The sequence below is a fragment of the Sinocyclocheilus anshuiensis genome, unplaced genomic scaffold, assembly GCF_001515605.1.
Source record: "Sinocyclocheilus anshuiensis isolate Anshui unplaced genomic scaffold, SAMN03320099.WGS_v1.1 scaffold1880, whole genome shotgun sequence".
NCBI lineage: Eukaryota > Metazoa > Chordata > Actinopteri > Cypriniformes > Cyprinidae > Sinocyclocheilus > Sinocyclocheilus anshuiensis.
The window spans coordinates 461,386-482,158 of NW_015555852.1; the positions used below are offsets into that span (position 1 = coordinate 461,386).

General features: G+C 36.9%; 2 protein-coding genes and 1 pseudogene across 8 annotated transcripts in view; 2 read left to right on the forward strand and 1 right to left on the reverse strand.

Moving 5' to 3' along the window:
• Window positions 1-717: 717 nt before the first annotated feature.
• On the forward strand, window positions 718-10,175 carry LOC107675630 (outer dense fiber protein 2-like). 3 transcript variants are annotated; one of them, XM_016470035.1, is made up of 19 exons: window positions 718-1,141; window positions 2,047-2,163; window positions 2,359-2,463; window positions 2,599-2,772; window positions 3,761-3,948; window positions 4,027-4,165; window positions 4,298-4,429; window positions 4,538-4,612; window positions 4,702-4,773; window positions 4,853-4,969; window positions 5,142-5,327; window positions 6,037-6,146; window positions 6,260-6,395; window positions 6,567-6,677; window positions 7,236-7,499; window positions 8,079-8,179; window positions 8,581-8,743; window positions 8,844-8,969; window positions 9,045-10,175. In XM_016470035.1, the coding sequence occupies exons 1-19, from the start codon at window positions 1,139-1,141 to the stop codon at window positions 9,216-9,218; spliced, it is 2,493 nt and encodes an 830-aa protein (XP_016325521.1). In that variant the 5' UTR covers window positions 718-1,138; the 3' UTR covers window positions 9,219-10,175. The 3 variants fall into 3 exon arrangements, with proteins under 3 accessions (XP_016325521.1, XP_016325522.1, XP_016325520.1); XM_016470036.1 differs by lacking the exon at window positions 6,567-6,677; XM_016470034.1 differs by lacking the exon at window positions 718-1,141 and having other exon boundaries at window positions 2,041-2,163.
• Window positions 10,176-11,086, reverse strand: LOC107675625 (THAP domain-containing protein 1-like; annotated as a pseudogene).
• Window positions 11,087-13,320: 2,234 nt separating this feature from the next.
• The window catches only part of LOC107675629 (spectrin alpha chain, non-erythrocytic 1), a 42,145-nt gene continuing 34,692 nt past the window's right edge, over window positions 13,321-20,773 (forward strand). For all 5 annotated transcript variants that reach the window (XM_016470027.1, XM_016470029.1, XM_016470032.1 and 2 more), the window contains exon 1: window positions 13,321-13,422. The gene's annotated coding sequence lies outside the window, so the exon portion shown is untranslated. The remainder of the gene's footprint in view (window positions 13,423-20,773) is intronic.

Genomic DNA, 20,773 nt, shown 5'->3' on the forward strand with positions numbered 1-20,773 from the left:
GCACTGTAAGTCGCTTAGGATAAAAGCGTCTGCTAAATGCATTAATTTAATTTAATTTAATTTATTAAAAAAATAAATTGTTTATTGTGATAAATACTGTGGTTTTGTTTTATATTTGTAAATCAGGTAAAAAAGGCAAGTGGCAACTGTTGTTGTTGTTCTTGTTTGTCTCAAAAACACTTTGCATGTGTTGGCTTTTATGAAACTTTGAAAGACAAGTGTCGCGCTATCACCATCTTGTGGCGTTTTAGGCAGGTTTTAGACTTGCTCAAATTACGCCTTTGAATGACTTTTATTTTGAAACAACCTCCACAAGAATCCAGTCAAGTCTCTTCAGCGGTCTGCAGCAAACATTGATTTAGATGTGAAATGAGCTTTATGTATATTGTGGAAAACATTATAATAAAAAAATAATAAGTACAAAAACAATAATAATAATAACAGAAAAAACTAAATATTTTATGAACATGTTGATACGTTTTACTGATATTTACTTAGAATTTCTACTTTAAAATTCATTGGTTTAAACAAAACCAGAATACATTTTTAAATATGAATATAAAAATGTTATATTTATTTATTTAAAATTTATTTATTTAATTATTTATTCGCATATAGGAATTTTTCAACGCTTTTATTTTGAAAGCTAACTCAGTTTTTAGGCTTCTTCACGTTTTCACATGTTGCTGTAGCCTGTTTGTGGGCTCACACAGACGCTGAAACAAAATAATAGAGAGCATTTCCACAACTTGTTTATAGTTTCTGGTCGAACAAAGATTACCACTGGAATGTCGTTAAACAGAGATTCTAAGCTTCGTTTGTATCCTTGACAACACATGCAGTTTGGGCCTCTATTATGTCTATGTTCTGTTAGGCTTGGTTTCTAAGGACACCGTTGCTTAGAAGACAACGTACAGGCGATTTCCTCCAATCACGAACACGCACTTGCAACGAACCCTTTTGAATCAGCCAATCAAATGAAAGACCGATTATCCACCAGAAGAATGGGGTTTCGAGCATAGACATAATATGGCTATGGTTTCGAGACTCTGGGATGACACGAAAACTGAAGTAGTTTGCAACTATTTTAATGTACATTTTACCCGTATCGACGACGTTTGAATGTTTGTAATTTCGCATGGTAAGATGGTTTGCAAATAAATACGTTTCGCTTTATGTTTTAACGACTTTGTATTGTAGACATCTTCAAATTGTACTTATACTGATTGATGGACATTTCTCCTGCTCTATTTGCAGCTTCTCTGTCTTACTCATGATGTCTGTTTCATTTCTTTTTCGCCGTCTTTGTGTTTATGTACCGTGAAAGCTAGTTTCTGCTTCCTTAGCAGGTTAATTGCCTATTAGCTTGCAGCTCAGTGTCCTATTTGGCTTCCATTCACTTCTGAATCCATTGATGATGTAATGGTGGATATATTGAATATACTTGCATATATTGAATTGTTGTTGTCACCTTTATATTAAGCCAGATGTCAGTCATGATTATAAGAGGGTCTGTTGTGGTGGTCTCGGTTTACCTCTGAGTACTTGAGTTTCTGTCTTCTGAAACATGACCTGAAGATGTGTGACCAGTAAAATTATACTTCAGACGTGTTCTCTGATCCATAAACAAAGACTGGTACTTTACTTGAGTAGTTAGTGTGTAGTTGTGACTATGAATTTTAATTTTATTATAAAATACAAAAATAAATGAAGTGGTATATATTCATTTAAAAAAATGTGTTTATGTGAGTTTATATACCCTTTTTTATTTATTTTGATATTTTACATTTGTTAGATCATCAGACGTGCCATTTTAAAGAGCATAAATATAGAATTCAACCTACTTATTAATATCAATGATGTAGATTGTGTATATTAATAATTATGACAATGCATTACGTGTTAAATAGGTAGGTGATATGACGTACAGGATTGTATGTTGCTTAGTTAAGTTCTAGCAGTCGGTTGAACAATTTACAATCTGGACGGTTTAGAAAAATGAATTTACATAGGCACGTTTATTGGTATTTATCTTTTTTTATGCAGAGAAAATCAACGACAAACTCTTCTTCCCCACCTCTGCATGTGCATGTGAACGAGACCATACCTGTGCATGTGCATGTGAAGAAGAGCACAAAATGCAGCCCTACCAAGACAGCCCAGGTATAACATCAGCTTGCAGTCTGTGCATAGACACCATCCTCAAAATATCCTTGCATATATAATCACAATGATTATTACACAAGAATAAAGAAATGTCTACAGAGGTGTGCAGCTTCAGTTCTTTTAATGCTGCTTAGAAATACTCCAAAGATCCATGAGACCCATCTCTCACCATGTATGTCTTTTATGTTCCAGGTTAAAACAAAAAGTAGCTTGCATCCTACTGCTAAGGTGAAGACAAGGGTCCCCTGGATCCCACCTGGCAAGGTCTCAACACGAGAGACCCCATTTAAGTGGGAGGTCAGTCAAATATTACAAATACATTCCCATTTGTGTTTGTGCATATTTCATGTAAAATAATACACACTATGCAGTCCTTTGTAGAAGTGATCAATATTGTGTTATTTCATATTATGATGTTTATGTATATTTTAGGGACCATCTCATCGTCTGGAGATAACACCTCCACAGGAACCAGAACGCTCCCAGTCTCCTCTCCGAATAGAAGATCTCTCCACTGATGAAGAAGAGGCACTGCATGGACGCATCAATCAGTACGAGAGGAAGATCGACAGCCTGATGACAGAGGTCAGCTCTCTGAAAAATGAGGTGAGAAATTTTTCAGTTTTGTTGTCATTCTTTTCTTTCAGCGAAAATAGAGAATTATATCCCAGGAAAAATTCATTCAGCAATTAGAAACAAACTGTTTAAAGTAAACATATATACACTATAGTGCAATTTGGGGTCTGTAAGTTTTTTTCCTTTTCTTTTTCTAATAACAGTCAAGGCTGCATTTATTTGATCAAATATTGTGAAATATTATTAAAACTAATAAAAAATGTTTTTAATATAGTATAAAATGTAATTTATTCCTGTGATGTCAAAGCTGAATTTTCAGCAGCCATTACTCAAGTCTTCAGTGTCACATGATCTTTCATAAAACATTCTAATATGCTACTTTGGTGCTCAAGAAACATTTATTATTATTATCATCAATGTTGAAAACAGTTGTGCTGCGTAATATGTTTGTGGAAACCATTACTGTCATGTTTGATCAATTTAATGCATCCTGGCTGAATTCAATTAAATGTGTTAATTTCATAAATCTTGCTGACCCCAAATTATAACAATATCATTATTTTGCTCTCTCACACACACACACACACACACACATACATACAGGTGCATCTCAATAAATTAGAATGTCGTGGAAAAGTTCATTTATTTCAGTAATTCAACTCAAATTGTGAAACTTGTGTATTAAATAAATTCAATGCACACAGACTGAAGTAGTTTAAGTCTTTGGTTCTTTTAATTGTGATGATTTTGGCTCACATTTAACAAAAACCCACCAATTCACCAATTCACTATCTCAACCAATTATTTATTTAAGACAAAAATTAATTAAGACCAATAAAAAAAAAAAATTTTTAGTGAATTGTTGGCCTTCTGGAAAGTATGTTCATTTACTGTACATGTACTCAATACTTGGTAGGGGCTCCTTTTGCTTTAATTACTGCCTCAATTCGGCGTGGCATGGAGGTGATCAGTTTGTGGCACTGCTGAGGTGGTAAGTGGGTGATGTTTGTGTTTGCAGGTGGAGCTTCGTAAGAAGGAGCAGCTGCTAGAGCGTCAGTCGGAGAGGTTGAGCGCATCACAGCGTGTCATCGCTGAGCAGGAGGAGGAGCTTGCAGAGGTCGCCCGGGAGCTGGAGGCCACAGAGCAGGAGAACTCCCGCCTACGGGAGTCCATGGAAAAGATGCTGGAGGGGAATGATTTTGGGAGGTATGATGAAAACAATGACATTTTTGTTATTATGTATACACATTTCAAATATATTTTAAGCCATTTCTTCTTGTTTAGATCAGAGAGGGACAGTTTGCAGCCAGACAAAGATGTTCTACTCAGGAAGCTGCTGGAAGCAGAGATGGACAGCAGTGCAGCTGCCAAGCAGGTGTCGGCCCTCCACGAAACGGTCAGCCATGTGTCCAGGAGTGCGAGTGTGAGAAAAATACACCTTTCAAAACAATTCTAAATAGATTTTTCAGAACGTTGAAACCAGTTTACCATAACCTTGAAAAAAGAGCCAGAAACAGATATGCATTAAATTAATTTTTTTTATACCTTTGTCCAGGAAAAAAAGATGTCAGGATCAGACTCAACGCTCTTGACCCGACAGAAAGAGCTCTTGCTGCAGAAGCTGGAGATTTTCGAGAGCACTAACAGAGCCCTCAGACATCTTCTGAGAGAACAGCATAGTCGAGAGGTGCTGCTCTTCACAAATTCAAAGAATATTATTAGACAATTGCATTTTATTGTACTTAAAACAGTAAAAGGTTATTAAGCTTTTCTTAACTACTTTGTTTTGTAACAGATGGACTCACTAAGACTCTTAGAGCAGAAAGACGTGCTTCTGAAAAAACTTTCTGATGTTGAAGCAGAAAATTCGGTTTGTGTTGTTTGCGTAAAGCATGTTGCATTGTAAACAGGTGTTTTTAATTTCTTAGTTTTATCACTGAACTCCTTTCTGTCTTCCAGCGTATTCTTGTAAAGCTTCAGGACAAAGAGAGAGAGATTAACCAGCTCACTTCCTTGTTAGAAAGCGAAAAGGTAAACTGCATTTTTAAACATGGTTTTTAGACATGACGGTCAATTATTTGTGAGCCCTTATGAATTCCCATTGTAACAGGAGAGTGCAAAGACCACCAGTGAACTGTCCAAAGTCTTGGAGTCCACTCGAGCACATCTGCAGGTTCAACTACGCAATAAAGAGGCAGAAAATAACCGTCTAAATGTTCAGATCAGGGTAATGCATACAGCAGTGGCTGACAGCTTCTTGGTATTCAAGCAACATGTGCCACTCTTTTTTTTTGTGTTTATTTTACAAAACATGTCTAATTGCTAACTTAATAATAACTTTAAATAATGAAGCATATATGGTATATTAAATGTATAAAAATTGTGTCCATTTGGTTTAGAATCTAGAGCGCTCCATCAGCCAGCAGCAGGGGGAGGTAGAACAGCTACAGAATCAGTTGCGAGGCCTCAGGCAGCAGGTGGAGGCTGATAAGGAGGCCCTGAAAAAAGCCACGCGGGCACAGAAACAGCGGGCACAGCGCAGTGAAGGCACTGTGGGACAGCTCAGTGCCCAGCTCTTGGAGATAGTGAGTTGAATGAGCTAAATGTGTACGTTTACACAGGTTCTTAAAATAACAGTTTGCTACGATAAATGTTTCAAGCAGTATGCTGTTGAAAAAAAATGCACGGTAAATTGCAACTGATATCATTTCTGGTTCATTCATGACTCTGGAAATGGAAGGCTTACTATGTACAGTAATGTTCAAAGTTTGGGGACAGTAAGATTTTTTTTTTTTTAAACTTAATGCTTTTATTCAGCAAGAATGCATTAAATTGATTGTAAGTGACAGTAAAGACGTTTATAATTGTTATATTATAGTTTATTATAATAATATAATATTATAAAGTTTATAATATATGTATATTTTTTTTTTTTATCATTTCTGTTCTTTTGAACTTTCTAATAATCAACAAATCCTGAAAATAAAATCACGGGTTGCACAAAAATTAACATTGATAATAATATGAAATGTTTCTTGAGCAGCAAATCAGCATATTAGAATGATTTATTTATTTAAGGAATTAATTACATTTTCAAATATATTCAAATAGAAAAAAATTATTTTAAAATGTAATCATATTTCACAATAACATCGTTTTGACTTTATTTTTTTAAATCAAATAAATGCAGCCTTTTTGAGGAAAAACAATTCACAGCCCCCAAACTTTTGAATGCTAGTGTAGATTTTGTGTCATTTTTCTATGACAGTATATGATATAAAATTATCTTCACAGGAAGCACAGTTGGCAGATGCTGTGTCAGCCGCAGAGAACTGGAGCAGTCGCCACGCAAAAGAGATGAAGGAAAAAGGACAGCTAGAGATGGAGATCACATTGTTGAACAGGTCAGCAGTGATTTGTGTCCTTTGTATGATAATGCAAATCATAATTCTGAAAACATGTAAACCTAGAGAGCCTCCCAGAAAGCCATGCAAACCATTTGTGTTTGTTCTTTTAGCCGTATTACAGACCTTACGGAACAGTTGCATGGGCAGGAAGAGAAAGCCCGAACAGATAGAGACGGCCTTTTAGATCGCCTTCATGAGCTCAATACAGAGCGCACTACTATACGCCTGGAGAACCAGAGCCTTAAGGTTTGTCTGTTTGCATCTGTACTGTCCAAATCTCCAATTTGTGCTTTTTTTTTTTTTTTACAATTGATAACCAGTCTCATTTTATCCATAATCCCTCAGTGGTCCTTATGCCTATATATTAAAATATGGTAAATGAATACAAATGAAGGCTAATTTGTTGTGATTGTACAGGCCACTTTGCCTGCCTTGGAAGAGAAGTTGACGTTGTCCCAGTCTGAGGTCCAGCAGGTCAAAGTTTCAGTGAAACAGTATGAGAGCTTGGTGGACAGCTATAAAGCCCAGGTGTGATCATCATTCTCTAACTTACTCATTGATTAAGATTATGAATTCCAGATACTACTCTTTGCTCAAAAGTTAGTAAAGATTTTTTAAATGTTTTTGAAAGAAGTCTCTTATGCTCACCAAGTGTATTTATTTGATTAAAAATACAGTAATATTGTGAAATATTATTGAACTGTTTTCTATTTTAATATATTTTAAAATGTAATATATTCAACATTAATAATAAGAAAAAAGTAGAAAATTTTGAATGCCAAATCAGCAGCATAGAATGATTTCTGAGGGATCATGTGACACTGAAGACTGGAGAAATGGCTGCTGAAATTCCGCTTTGCATCACAGGAATAAACTATATTAAAATGGAAAACACTTATTTAAATTTCAGTAATATTTCACAATAGTATTATTTTTACTGGGTCAGTTTTGACCAATTGTGTATATCCAAATTTTGGCATTAAATAGTTTCTCATCACATGTACGTTTTGGGAATGTGTGTGTGTGTGTGTATATTTATTTATTTTGTCCATCTTTAAACTCTGCTCTGTTTCTTTGAATTCATAGGTTCGGAAGACCCGTGCTGAAGCAGATGAGTTCTCTGCATGTCTGCAGGTGGCTGAAAGTGAAGCCCAGGCTGTAAGAGATGAGCTAGACCAGGAGATCCAGAAGGTCAGGAAGCAGCTTCAAGGCCGTTTGACGGAGCTGGAGCCACTTCCTGAAGCTCTGAGACATGCTGAACTCCAGTTGCAGGAAGCTCATGAGAAAGAGCGCTTACAAGAGAGAAGAAACACAGAGCTCGGCACCTCCCTCGCAGAGCTACGCATCAAGGTGTGTTTGTTAACTGAAGTATAACGCCCTTGAAAACAGTGTGCATTTAATATTAAAACACAGCCACAGCCATGAAGAAAAACTGGAAGAATATTACTGGTGGTGCAACAAAAATGTCTTGACAGAAAAGATACAAAAGCTCTTCATAGTGTTAACGACATTACTATGAGCATGTGACTGCCTTCATTTACCATATCAATGGCTATTCAGTATTCAGCAACTTGGCAGGGCCGTTGTTTCTTATTTCATACGCAAATAGGTTAGCCATTCCTAACAGAGACTGTAAAATTTACATTATTAAAGGTACATTAGCAAGAGGAGCCTGTTTGATTCTAAGGGTCAGTGTTAAAGCAGATGGTGGAAAATAATTGTGTAAATCTAAATGATGAAGTTTCTGTTGCAAGAAACCTTGGCTAATATTAGGTAAAATGGCCAAATTGGAGATTTCTATTGTATTTTCTAATTAAAACAACAGCAAACACAAACAGTAAAAGGCCATTTATTTTTACTGATCTCCATTAGTACATAAGTTATGTTTTTATTGATAGAATTTTATTTGTTCTGGTGCATTGTGTTTAGGCGGAGCAACAGGGAAGTCTTGCGGAAATGTTGAGACACAAGAACATGTTGCTGCAGGAAGAAAACAAGCAGCTTCAGCACAAAGTAGAGGGCCCTGAACGGTCTGTCACTTTGTCCTTCAATCCCTCATGAATTTTCTTTAATTCATTTTAATTAATTTAATTTCTTAAAGGGATAGTTCACCCCAAAAAAAGAAAATTGTCAACATTTTCTCATGTCGTTCCAAAACCATATGAATTTCTTCCGTGGAACATAAAAAGATATTTGGAGAAATGTATTTTTTTGTTCATGTTGTTTGGTTCCTAACATTCTTTTAAACAGGGTTTGTGCTTAGAAGCATCTTAAATCAGAGCAGAATTCATAAAGTCGTGGCATTAAATATTGCATCGCATGCATTGCTTAAAATAATCATACATGTTTGGAATGACATGAGGGTGAGTAAATTATAGTGTTTTTATTTTTGGGTTTCATTTTAACATGCTCTATCCTCTGTTGTCAACAGGAAGCTAGAGGAGGCTAGCTCCCAAAATCGAGAACTCATTCAGGTAATTTCGAAACGTGAAGAAACAATTCATAGCAACCAGGTGCGTCTGGAAGAAAAGTCCCGGGAGTGCAGTATTCTGACTCGACAGCTGGAGGAGGCCCTGCATGATGCACGTCGGCAGGTGTGTCCCACTACATCCTAATAAACTCAAGGATTCGATAATCTACATTTTCATCTTGCAAAACTATTGCTCGTTTTCATTGAAGATTCCCTGTTGACAGGTTGCACAGACCAGGAAGCGAGCAGCCTCTAAAGAGCGTGTTACACAGTCCAAAATTGTTGACCTAGAGACTCAACTGAGCAGAACAACAACTGAACTGAACCAGTTACGACGAGCCAAAGAGGAGGTCAGTGAAATTTCTCCATATGGGAATTTCTGTCAGATATTTTTGTCAAAAAGTCGTCCATAAACGTTCTTACAGGCTGAACGGAGGTACCAGAGCCGTTTACAAGATGTCAAGGACAGACTGGAGCAGTCCGACAGCACAAACCGAAGCCTCCAGAACTATGTCCAGTTCCTAAAATCTTCTTACGTCAATGTGTTTGGAGATCCTGCTCTCACTGGGTCCTCGTTCCGCACGCCTTCACCAATCTGAAAACTCTTTCAGGTGTCTTTTAAGACTTCCTTTACATGGACTAACATGTATTAATCTAATTGTCACCACTGATGACCTCTTGAGTTTGCTGTGCTTTGTATTTTACTCTTGAAGTATTATTTATTTGACATGGTCATTGTACGTGTTACTGGTAAGTACCAAGAAAAATCTCTTTTTAGTATTAGATAACCATCCTAGAATGAGAATTGTGGTCTTCTAGACAAATTCTTGTCTCATTTTGCTGTCTCAAGGTGGCCGTTATGCAATAAAGAAAATTCTAGATATTATCTTCTTGCAAACCTTTTTTTCTTTAATTTACATAGCAAAAATGAAGGTATTACAATAATTTGGATATTATGTCTTTTTTGAGCTTTTGCTTGTATCTGGTTTTAAAATATACAGTTTACTTTTTAGTTACAGTATATGATTTGACCCACTGTGCTATCTAAATGCTGTCAATTTAAATAATGTCAGTATATACAGTAATGATGGTTGTATGAAGCACAGTAAGAGTGTGAAAAATCCCATTTAAAACATCACAATCACCTGCTTAAATTTGGATTAGCTTAGTATTTGAGTTGGTTTACGTGACAAAATGACGACAAACTCAGGATTTATCATTTTCTTTTTCAGCCAAAGTTGTTTTTAATTATAGCAGGGCCATTATGTGAATATTTCTACATTATAACAATGCAGAAAGCATATTTTTAGTCATGATTGATGTTATGTTGTTGTCGTCAGTAGGCTGAGAGCACAGATTCCAATAATAAAATGTCTATTGGTGCTATACATGTACATTTACTGTAATCATTCATCTTTTTTGTTTAAAGTTATACTTGCACTTTTTGTCTTTTATTTATCTCATGACCTGTCATGTGAAATATCCAAATAGTAGTATTCACAGTTGCTTATATGAAATGCAACAGTACATGTATTTTTTAATTGGTAAGAATATTTTGTATACATATGAAGTGTATAGTATGTACTTAAGTGTATTAAAGTATTTTGAGAACTGCCGTGTGCAAAGAAAAGCCATTTCTCCATTTAATCCTCAATATCAAAATGTGTTTCAGTCCAAATTATTAGTTTTAGGTGTAGAAGTTCTTCTTGATGCAGGTATTGATCCCCTTTGTTTCATTGCTCTGACTGCACTCTGCAAAATTATTGCTTGCTTCTGCCATTGCGTTGCTTTCTGTGACTCCTCCGCTAGATTCTTTTTATACTATTTTTATCTGAAGCTGAGCAGCAGCTAATTTCAGCTGGTAATTTCTTTCTGTGGCCTGCATACGTTTGTAACAGTCACAGCAGGATGATCTGGAGGAGTTGGTGGATTCAGTAGGTGCTCCTTGGTGTGGAGGGAGATTTTCAGTGTCCTTTAGAATCTGATTCTGAAACACAATCAGTTTTATCATTTTAAAATATAATACAATTTACTTGATTGTTTAACCCTTCTGTAGAAAGTTCTGTATGGATATATGTATGGGAGGCTCTAATAATTTTTAAGTCTGTCCACGATAGATAGATGGATAGATAGAGACTTACCTTAGATTGTGTGAAATTAAATACAGTTGGAATCGCGTCTGGGTGTAAACGCTCTGATTCAGATTCGAAGCAATCCGGAGTGAAATGAGCGGAGCACAGGGAGGAAAATTCAGATGGAATCCATTCCGCGTCCTTCCCCATATTCTTTATTCACTGGCGACGATGCTTGTCTGCTAATGGAAATCTGAGAAGAACAGGATAATCTGTAACAAAACGGTTTTGTTATGCCACTGGACAGCAAACTGATGGCAAACTTAATCGTAGAATGAGACATCGTGAATATTCTCGCCGGGGCCGTATTATATACAGAAATCACACGATTGCATCTCTTTAGCTCCGTTTTTACTGCCATTAACCAAAGTTCAGAGACCAGAACGTCTGCATAATGGCGTGCTTTATACACTGTGCAGCTCGTTAATCTAGTTCATGTAAAAGGTGGTAAAGCGATTGGGCGATTTACACATCACCTGTGAATAGAAATAACGACATTTGTGTTAGATTTACATAATGGTTATAGGATAGGCTTTTTGCAGCAGCAGCAAAAAATTAAACTTTTAAAAAGTTAAAACCTCTACTTGGCTATATATTGGTGATGCTTCATTAGGGAAGCGTATCTTAATTTTAAAGGGGTCATAGGATGCCCATTTCCACAAGTTGATATGATTCTTTAGGGTCTTAATGAAAAGTCTGTAACGTAGTTTGGTTAAAATTTCTCAATGGTAGTGTAAAAAACACCTTTTTTACCCTGTCAAAAACAGCTCTTTTCAGATCAAGCCGTTTTTGTAGCATTTTCCTTTATATGTTAATTAGATCTGCTGACCCCTCCCCTCTCTTCCAAGCTGCTCTCAGAGACACTGTTTACTTTAGCCGCATTCATCGTGAAACTTGCTAATTAGCACATTAGAAAGTCGATGTGCAAAGATTCATTACAAAACATTATACTCACTTCTTCTGTAGATGAGGCTGGATCATGAATGATTTGCGCAAACATAGAAGCATTTATGTAGATCGGGGCGCATTCCCTTCAGAAACAATGTAATCCACTGCGTCTTCAGCGGCTCAGATGTCTGGAGTAAATGACGACTGCTATGTTCATTATTACATCCAACAACAGAACACCTCAATCGCTTAGGAGTCATTCTTGTCTACATCTGCTCCGGCGGTGAAACAATGGCGGACTGATGACAGCTCACTCAGGGCGGGTCTAAGATAAGACGCCAGTCCAGTCTGTGCTGAAACGCTACTGTCAATCAAACTATCGTGGGAGGGGCCTGTCTGTGTGACGTCACACAGACAGGCATCTGAGATCGGCTCGATTTGAGAAAGGGGAAAACATTTAACCAGATTTTTAAAAAAAACCGCTGGGTGGATCTTTATCATTATAGGGTGGTTGTGTACACACACTGCCAGCACACATTTCAGTTCAAACAACTTGTAAAGGTGCATGTAGCATCCTATGACCCCTTTAACTTCTTCAGTTTTTACAACAAATAATTAGAATAGATTTAAACTTTTTATTGTAATTGTGACACATTTTTTCTTTTTTTCTCCCATTTTGTCTTTTTATTATTACTCTTTTTACATGCTCCTCCCTGCTAAATTCTCGGTATCCTCCCTTTTGTCTCACACATATTCATGAAATGAACATTTACATTCTTAAAATGCCAATTAGTTCAAGAAAAACTGTTAAACAGGGCGATTCTCAACAACAGACAAAACTCTGTGAAAGAAACTGGGTACCACCTTGAACAGCTCTATAGGAAGACTTGGGCGATTTACAAGCTATTAGTTGCCTTAGTCAAAAGAATAGGCCTTTAATTTATTCTGAATACTGGCTACATAAAAAGAGGACTGAGATTAATTTAAAACATGCGTTCTATTTATTGCGTGTCATTATTAATTCTGTTTACAACCAAAAGCACTCTGCTCTCTCTTTATGATATTTATGTTTCCCTACTTGAAGATTATTATATTTATGAAAAAAAAACTCCTTTAATACCCAAATTTCGCTCTTCCATGTGGTTCTATCTGAACATTGTGCTTTAGTCAGGAAAGAAAATTATGTCAGTCAGATTATATCTGCCCTCACTTCTGCATGCACATATAACTGTTTTGACTCAGAAACTGCTTCAGTTGGTCTTTTTTGATTATTGTCCTGTTTTATTTATAGCCATTCTTGCGAATTTCATCTGGATGATACAGCAGAAATCCTGCCAGCCAGATTTATTATGGCTGTGTTTTCCAGACCAGGAGTACTGCCAGGAATTTAACAAACAGACACAGAATTAATTATATTCATTACAGGAAATTCACCAAATTAAATTGATCAAAAATGCAAAATTTACTTTCAGCAGCAAATTGCAAAATCAAATGAGCCAACATTTATTAATGTTATATACAGAAATATAAATAAATATATTACATATATTTATTTTGTTTTGTGTAGAACACGGAACTTTAAAAACACTCAAAAGCACTATGGGGAGCACTAGACCTCTTCGGCATTTTCCGTCGGCGCTCGGCTAGTTGCTGCAGTGCATGAAGTCACTGCCTCGCGCAGATCGTTCCATTCGATCGCTCGCGCTACGCTGTTATTTCATTCGTTGAGGACGCCACCCGTTGCCACCCAGCCCCAGAAAAACAGAGCAAATCCTTCGCCAAGGTAGGCTATTATGCAACATTTCAGTTGTACAGTTGTGCACTTTTACTCAGAAAACACGGGCGTTTTAGTGCAAAACTAAAGGAATGCTTGTGTTTATGTCGCGTTTGCTCTGAGGGCCGTGCTGGGCGTTTCAACGGCCGTTTTCATCTGTTTAATGATATACAGAACAGAACGTCTCTCTCATTGTACTATAAATGTCCTGTTATTACATTGTTGTGCCAATATTATGAATTATATACGTTTTTCAGACAAGCTTTTCATTGCCCTGCCCAATGGAGTCGTTAGCTGCGGAGCTAACGTTAACCTATATTCACGGCTAGATTATAAATTAAACATGCGCGGATAGAGGATAGTGTGAAAGATTCATTTAAATCTATGTGACTGCGTAGGGACATTTTAAATGATTAAATACAAACCTAACTTAATTATATTGATTAGGTTTATATGGAAGGCATCTGTAACTTACTTGCAGATAAACCAGCAACCTCCTCCAATTCCAAATGTTCTTCCAAACAAATAACGTTACATTCGTTTCAACAATGTACCTTGTTCTGTCAATACACAATTTGTGTATTTTCATTGGCTTAATGTGAATTTATAGACATATACATTCAGACTGTAGAGGATCCGCCCAGCGCCTGTTTCTCTCTAGGTCTGTCATTGGATTAATGCTCTGAAATGAGCCCTGGGCTTTTGCTTGACTTTATTGTTTCATGATGGTCTTTTTAAATGTACAGTGTTCATTATAAACATGCATAACCATAGATTTGAGTTTGGTTAGATAATGGTTTATTCCTATAAAATGTGTGAATGCTGCAAACCTCTGGTAATAACAGTGTTTAGTTTAGTACTGTTATTAAAATAAAATATGCTGTATAAACTCTTTGAAGGCAGGTCATAATTATTTAATTTAAATTAAATTGCACTGGCTAAACTGTGTGAATGGATATAACAGGGCAAAGTAATGGATAGTGTGTGCTATGTTGTCACAAATTATATTCTGTACTCCGTTGTTTTCTGGTTTATGCAAAGTGTTTGAAACGATTGTTTGACCATGATTTGCACCAATGCTTTTTGAACCCATAGACTTGGGTGAATCAGTGATTTAATATGCACGCCAACTGCTGACATGCCAACAGCCCTGCTGAGCATATAAAAAAAGCTCCTGAAGTCAAAAAGATGAATGTTTTTGTGTTCAGACATTAACATGCATTGCTTATAAACTGCAATATTTATACTGGGCCCCTTATTCATTATAATATTTAGAGACAGACAGATAATTGGTTTGATCCATGTATTTTTTTATTGATATTAAAATCAGATTTGCTGATAATATATGGAGGACCAAACCTGCAAAAATAATAAATAAATAAATAAATGTAGTAATAGGAAAATAAAGGAATAAATGAATTGCTAAAACAAATACAATTAATTTTTTATTAAATTTAGTCCTGAATAATTATTACTAATTGGCACCAAAGATGATTATAAATGTGCAACCATTTAGATTGCAAAATAATTTTGTGTAACTTTAATAGTATAAATAACACCAGTAGTCATATATGATATTATGTTCATAAAATGCTTTTTTAATCAAATTTTTTAAATGGTGTAATTGTTATTTGTGCTAAAAAGCAGAAATAAAACGGTGGTTAAAATGTTCTGAATGTTAAATAAAATGTTATGTTCTTAAAATCAGACAAAGAAACGAATCTGTATCAGACATAAAAGCTATATCGGCCAATCTCTAATAATATGACTTTTCCAGTTACGTTTTTAGTTGCCCTTAATCAGCATTTGAGGCCTATCTTCAGATCTGGTGCCTCTGTGCAATTGCACATTATGAAATAACCTTGCACCGCCTGTCATATCAGCATCTGGAATTTAACACTTTTGTTGGTCTCTGTATAACAGCGGAGACAGTCTAGTGCAGGGGTTCTCAAAGTCTACATTCGAAGGTCCAAATCTGAATTTTCATCAGTGTCAAAGGTCCGGACCGGAACAATTAGTGATGCACTGAATGTTCGGCAACCGAAATGATTTGGCTGAAAATAGCAAAATAAGCTCTTTCGGTGTTCGGCCGAATAAGTGAAAAGACTGAATAAATTGTACCGAACAATGATATGACGCGATCAAATAGCAACCAGCGAAGAGTGAGAGGCGCGCCGCGCGCATTGCATGTATTCTGACAGCGCTGCACGTGCTCGCAGCAGATCTGCTTGTTAACCAGGGTTCAAAGTCCAAAGCGTAAGAAAAATCTGCGCTGAAACAGTCTTACTCGTCAGTTGCTCAGTCACATTTTTATGAATTTTTACAAGGCATGTGACAATGCGATACGTACGACGTATTCGTAATGAGACTCATTTATAAATTTGCTGTCTTCCTGAGCGTTTCCGCCAAAATAAAATTTGAGAAAAAGCAAGAACTCTATCAACATTCATAAATGTTAGTATTGTAATTTTACTGTTGTTCTGTAAAATAAAATAAAAAGTAAGACAATAATAATAATGATGATAATCATTAGCTCGGTTTTAATACATTTATTATAACATTCACACATAGTGTTCAAATTAGGATCTGTAATATTTTCTAATGTTTTAAAAGAAGTCTCTTCTCAGCAAGGCTGCTTTTAATTGTACAGTAAAAAATACATGCCTGTTTCAAGAAGGGGGTCTGATGGCCAAAAAATATTATTTTACTAACTTATTAATTTTAAGTTAAATTGTGCTTTGTTGGTATAGTGTCTGCTAGAATGTAAAAAATGTTCAGTGTTAAATATTTTTAAATTGTTGTTTTGTAATAGATTTTTTTCTTTGAAAAGCAAGACAAAACAGTAAAAAGCACATTTTATTTAGGCCTATGCAATGGTGAAAAAAAAAAGGCAAAATACATGGGGAAAAAAACTCGAAAAACCGTATTCGGCCTTCGGCCCAGTGTTTCATTTTGTTCGGCTTCGGCCAAGAATTTTAATTTCGGTGCATCCCTAGTAGTAGCCTAATTCATAGTAATAATACATGGCCCAAAACTTAAGCACCTTCTCAAAACAGTTCTGAAGCATGTTTTTTGTTTATGCTTGTTGACAGACACCAGTGTTTCCCACAAACTTGCAAATGCAAATTCATTCTCTGCCAGCAGAGGCGCTGTTGGAGCGGAAAATATAGCGGTTTCCACGGTAACAGCTGTAATCAAATAAGCGCTACTTTATCAGGCATTACAGGAAAGACGAAATGAATATGACATCAAAGCTTTTCTGAAGACGGTCGGTTCTTTTCAAAGATACGTTCATATAAAAACACCCGCGCTGCATTTTAATTCTGAAATGTGCAGTGCTCAGTTTATTCAACTAGTATAAAGTATAAACTTTTTGGAAAATCTATTTGTGGCATTCAGTTTTAATATTGACAGGCCGCCACAAATAACTCAATGTATGGGAAACACTGGACACTGCTAGAAGTCAAATGGCCATAATCTAAAGCCTCGTACACACTGGGACGATTATCGCGCGCACTTATCGTCGACGTTTTTTGACGCGTCTTTTGTGTTCATACCCAAGCGATTTTCACAGGCAATGAGCCGAGTGAACGTGCAAATTCACTCCCTGAATTTACGCCTCGCGTTTTGCGCGTCGGTGTGCACACTCACATTGAGGCGTTAAATGTCGGCGATAATCACGCGCGATATTCGTCCCAGTGTGAACAAGCCTTAATGAAAAACAGAAATACCCCGGTACACATCGAATCCTATTTGATCTGCAATTCCTCTCCATAACAACTCCCTCTTACCGAGATTTTTGTAGTCGCTGTCACGTTTGTCATAAAGCCCTTTGTGTTCAGACACCAATGAGACCAGCAGCTCTACATTCATCTTGCCTTGATGCATCTTCTTGGTCTACTTACTTCCTCTTTGTCGTTAGGTATCAATGTGTGCTCGGCAAGACCGTTTTGTGCTTGAGCGCCACCAAGTCGTGTTTTACTGTAACTCCAGCAGCTGCAGGCACGTGAACAAAAGCGCCAATCTCATTGGTCGGCCAGTTTTTAACGCGGTGCGTCAAACCAAAAAAACGAGGTTTTTTTTTTTTTAAATGACGCATTTATGCCTGGCGTTTTGCGCGCCAGTGTGCACACTCACATTGGCGCCCTTTGTTTAGTCACGAGGCATTAAACGTCGGCGATAATCGTCCTGTGTGCACATGCCTTAAGGCGCTTGTTAGGAGCATTCAGCATATGATTCCTGTCGGCGATAATCACGCGCGATATTCGTCCCAGTGTGAACAAGCCTTGAGTGATTAAAAAAAATAATATTAGCGGTGAAATGTCGCCCGAACATGTCAAACATCATACGATCACTGGATGTCATGACAGCAAATGTCAAGAAGGAAAAGTTCATCTTGAAAAAGTATCTTGCCTTCGCTTTCATTTCGGACCATCTCCAAAAAGACAAAAAAAAAATTTTTTTTCGGACCATCTCCAAAAAGACAAAAAAAAAGATTTTTCAAGTTTAACATTTGTTTATCAAAGTAGGAAATATAATTAGTGCTCTTGAAATACGAAATGGAGGCGGGTCCGGATTGAATTCCCTCCGGGTCCAGATCTGGACCGGAGTCCGGACTTTGAGAAGCACTGGTCTAGTGTGTTTCAGAAACAAATACATTGATGTTGTTCTCTTCGTCCTGTTTCCTCAAAAGCTGACGGCATGCATGCTGAAATTGTTGAGAATCTTTCAAAGGGTGTGGTCTCCTGTCTCATAACGTAACTCATAACATGCAGGGTCTTCGTAAGGGTGGGTGGGGGTTTCCTTTGGGACATGTTGCTTTTGTGCAGCTGTGTAACTATTTTAGTTGATCCCTCCCAAGTGTCAGGGTCCTATACTTTGTTTGTTTATTTTCGCATTCAGTTTTTGGATATAAATAAGTTGTTTAAAACTACCATATTTTAGAAATCTTCTTGATTCAAGCTGTTGCACCAATCCTGACGTGAAATTCTTCTATTTACTCATAACAAATAGAAATGATTTGTGCAGGTCATTAGGGTGTCACTGGAAAAACACTTGATTATTGAATTCATAGCAGCTCTGTGTCCATCCATAATGACACAGATATTATTCAGATACCACTCACTGTTGCCTTAGGATGATGTCTTGTAAGGCTGATAGAAAACAGGCCAAAGGCTGTGTGTTGTGCCATTGTTTGTTCTGGTTTCACATTGCATCCTGGTGTAACACAAACCTGAAGTGGTCTACTTTATTTACCAGGCTCTAAGGGACACCCTTTTTTTGCATTCGCGTCTACACTGACACTTTGACATACATCAGATGGTCTCTTTCCTGTGGTCTGTGTTGGTCATTGCATGAGCTGATATAATACTGCATGCTCTACCTTGGATCAAAAAGGCCTAAATTTAGCCAGGCCTTGATTGTATTAAATGGTTTATGTTAGGGCTGCACAATAATGGTTGAACTGATAGTCACAATTATTTTGCTCAAAAATTATAATTGTGGTCTTTAATCATCATGACTGTTCTTATTTGAGATTTTTTTTTTTTTAGTTTTTTTACATTTGTTCAGAATTATTGCACAAAATTTAAGAGAATGTCAACTTATACACAACATATTCAGTTTGTCATTTGTAGGTTTGCAGCAAATGGCTCTTCAGCCTCTTAATGGAACACAGACTGGCTGTATAGCACTTCCATTTGAGCAGAATTTCATAAGTGGAGATCGGTATCATTTTTTTAGCAAATATATCCAGCTGGCCAGTATCGCAGACGATCAGTATTGATTAATCGAGAGGAGCAGAAATCATGATTAAAATACTATTAATCGTGCAGCCCTAGTTTATGTGCATTTGTCCCAATTCTGTTTTTATTAACCAATCTCAATGTTGATATACATTATGCCTTGTAGCCACCCACGAGACACCTGTTACCATGACCAAGTTTCTTAAACCCAAACTGAAGGTAAAATATGTGAGTTTGTGTGTGTCTCTGCCCTGGTTTGCTGTGTAGTAGCAATGAGAAACTGAAAGTGTTTACATTGTCAATGTAGGTAGGAAGAAACCTCTGTGTGAAGTGTTTTTCTCCTTTTTCTCTCGAAAAGAGAGATGCATGGGCTGGGCTCTACCTTGGCTGTCGCCCCACACAGGCCCGTCACTGCAGCGCTGATGCTTTTGTCTGCACTGCAGCGAGAGGGAGAGGATATGGTTAGACAAATGCAGTCAGAGAGAGGTTTTGTTTTCTGCATACTCATGCACTCATCATCATCTTAAGAAACATCATCGCACATACCTGAGCTGAACGTAAGTGATAGGATATGTGACAGGAGGATAACAGGATATTATGAATTTTTGAGGTCTGTGGATGCTTTTTTATATATAACCTAATGCATGGAAATGCTAGTTTATTTCAGGTTTTGTGTGTTTGTTGCATGGTTTGTGTGGGTGTGTTCTGCATGATGTAGCTTAGTTGATATGCTGCCATGGATTAAGTCTCATAAAATCGGACTGCGTGTTTTGATCCCTGGCAGCTGTGATGGGAGAACCTTTTTTCCCTGCAGTAGTCATTAACAGGATATGCTTTAAAGTAGGGGTGGAACGGTTCACAGAAAAAAATCGAACCGTGCGGTTCTCCACACACGGTTCGGCACGCACTAGGACCACGGTTCAACTTAAATCTGACAACGCATCTGTAATATGGTTTGTTATAAATAACACCTAAAACAAACGCATTCTGGCTTCCCAATACATTACAATAACAGCGATGAAAAAAAAAAAGTGGACAAACCATTCACTCTTGTTCAATGCGAATGCCGTATGCTGGAATATGAGCAGTCATTTATTCCGTCATCAGTCATCACCCGGGTGCTGATAGCACGTGTGCACAGTTGAGACCTGAACAGCACACGTTTATATCTGTGTTTAAACTAAACTCATGTAAGCTTTGCCAGTTTTAACATTTAAGAGCCAGAGGACGCAAGCTCGCGTGCGCAGTGAGAAGATTTTTGCGTGAGCTCATCCGAAGCACGCAAACCCGCGCCTCAGAACGCATGCAGATATTAAGCTCTCTCTGAAGTATTGTGATTAAATGGACAAATTCACACAAAAATTGTGTCAAAATGCCCATCTTGGTAAGTATCCTATAGCAGACATAGCCAGCTGAACATACTTACAGTGTCTTAAAGTGACAGCACTTTCTTAATATTAATCAAAAGCACTTACTTAATATTAATCAAACAGCAACAACAAAGAAATCACTCACTGCTCTTGATTGAATAGCTTTTGTAACTTTAATAAAGATTAATCTTTCATTTATACAGTCAAATATGCAATGCTGTTTTACATTTCATTACTTTATTCAAT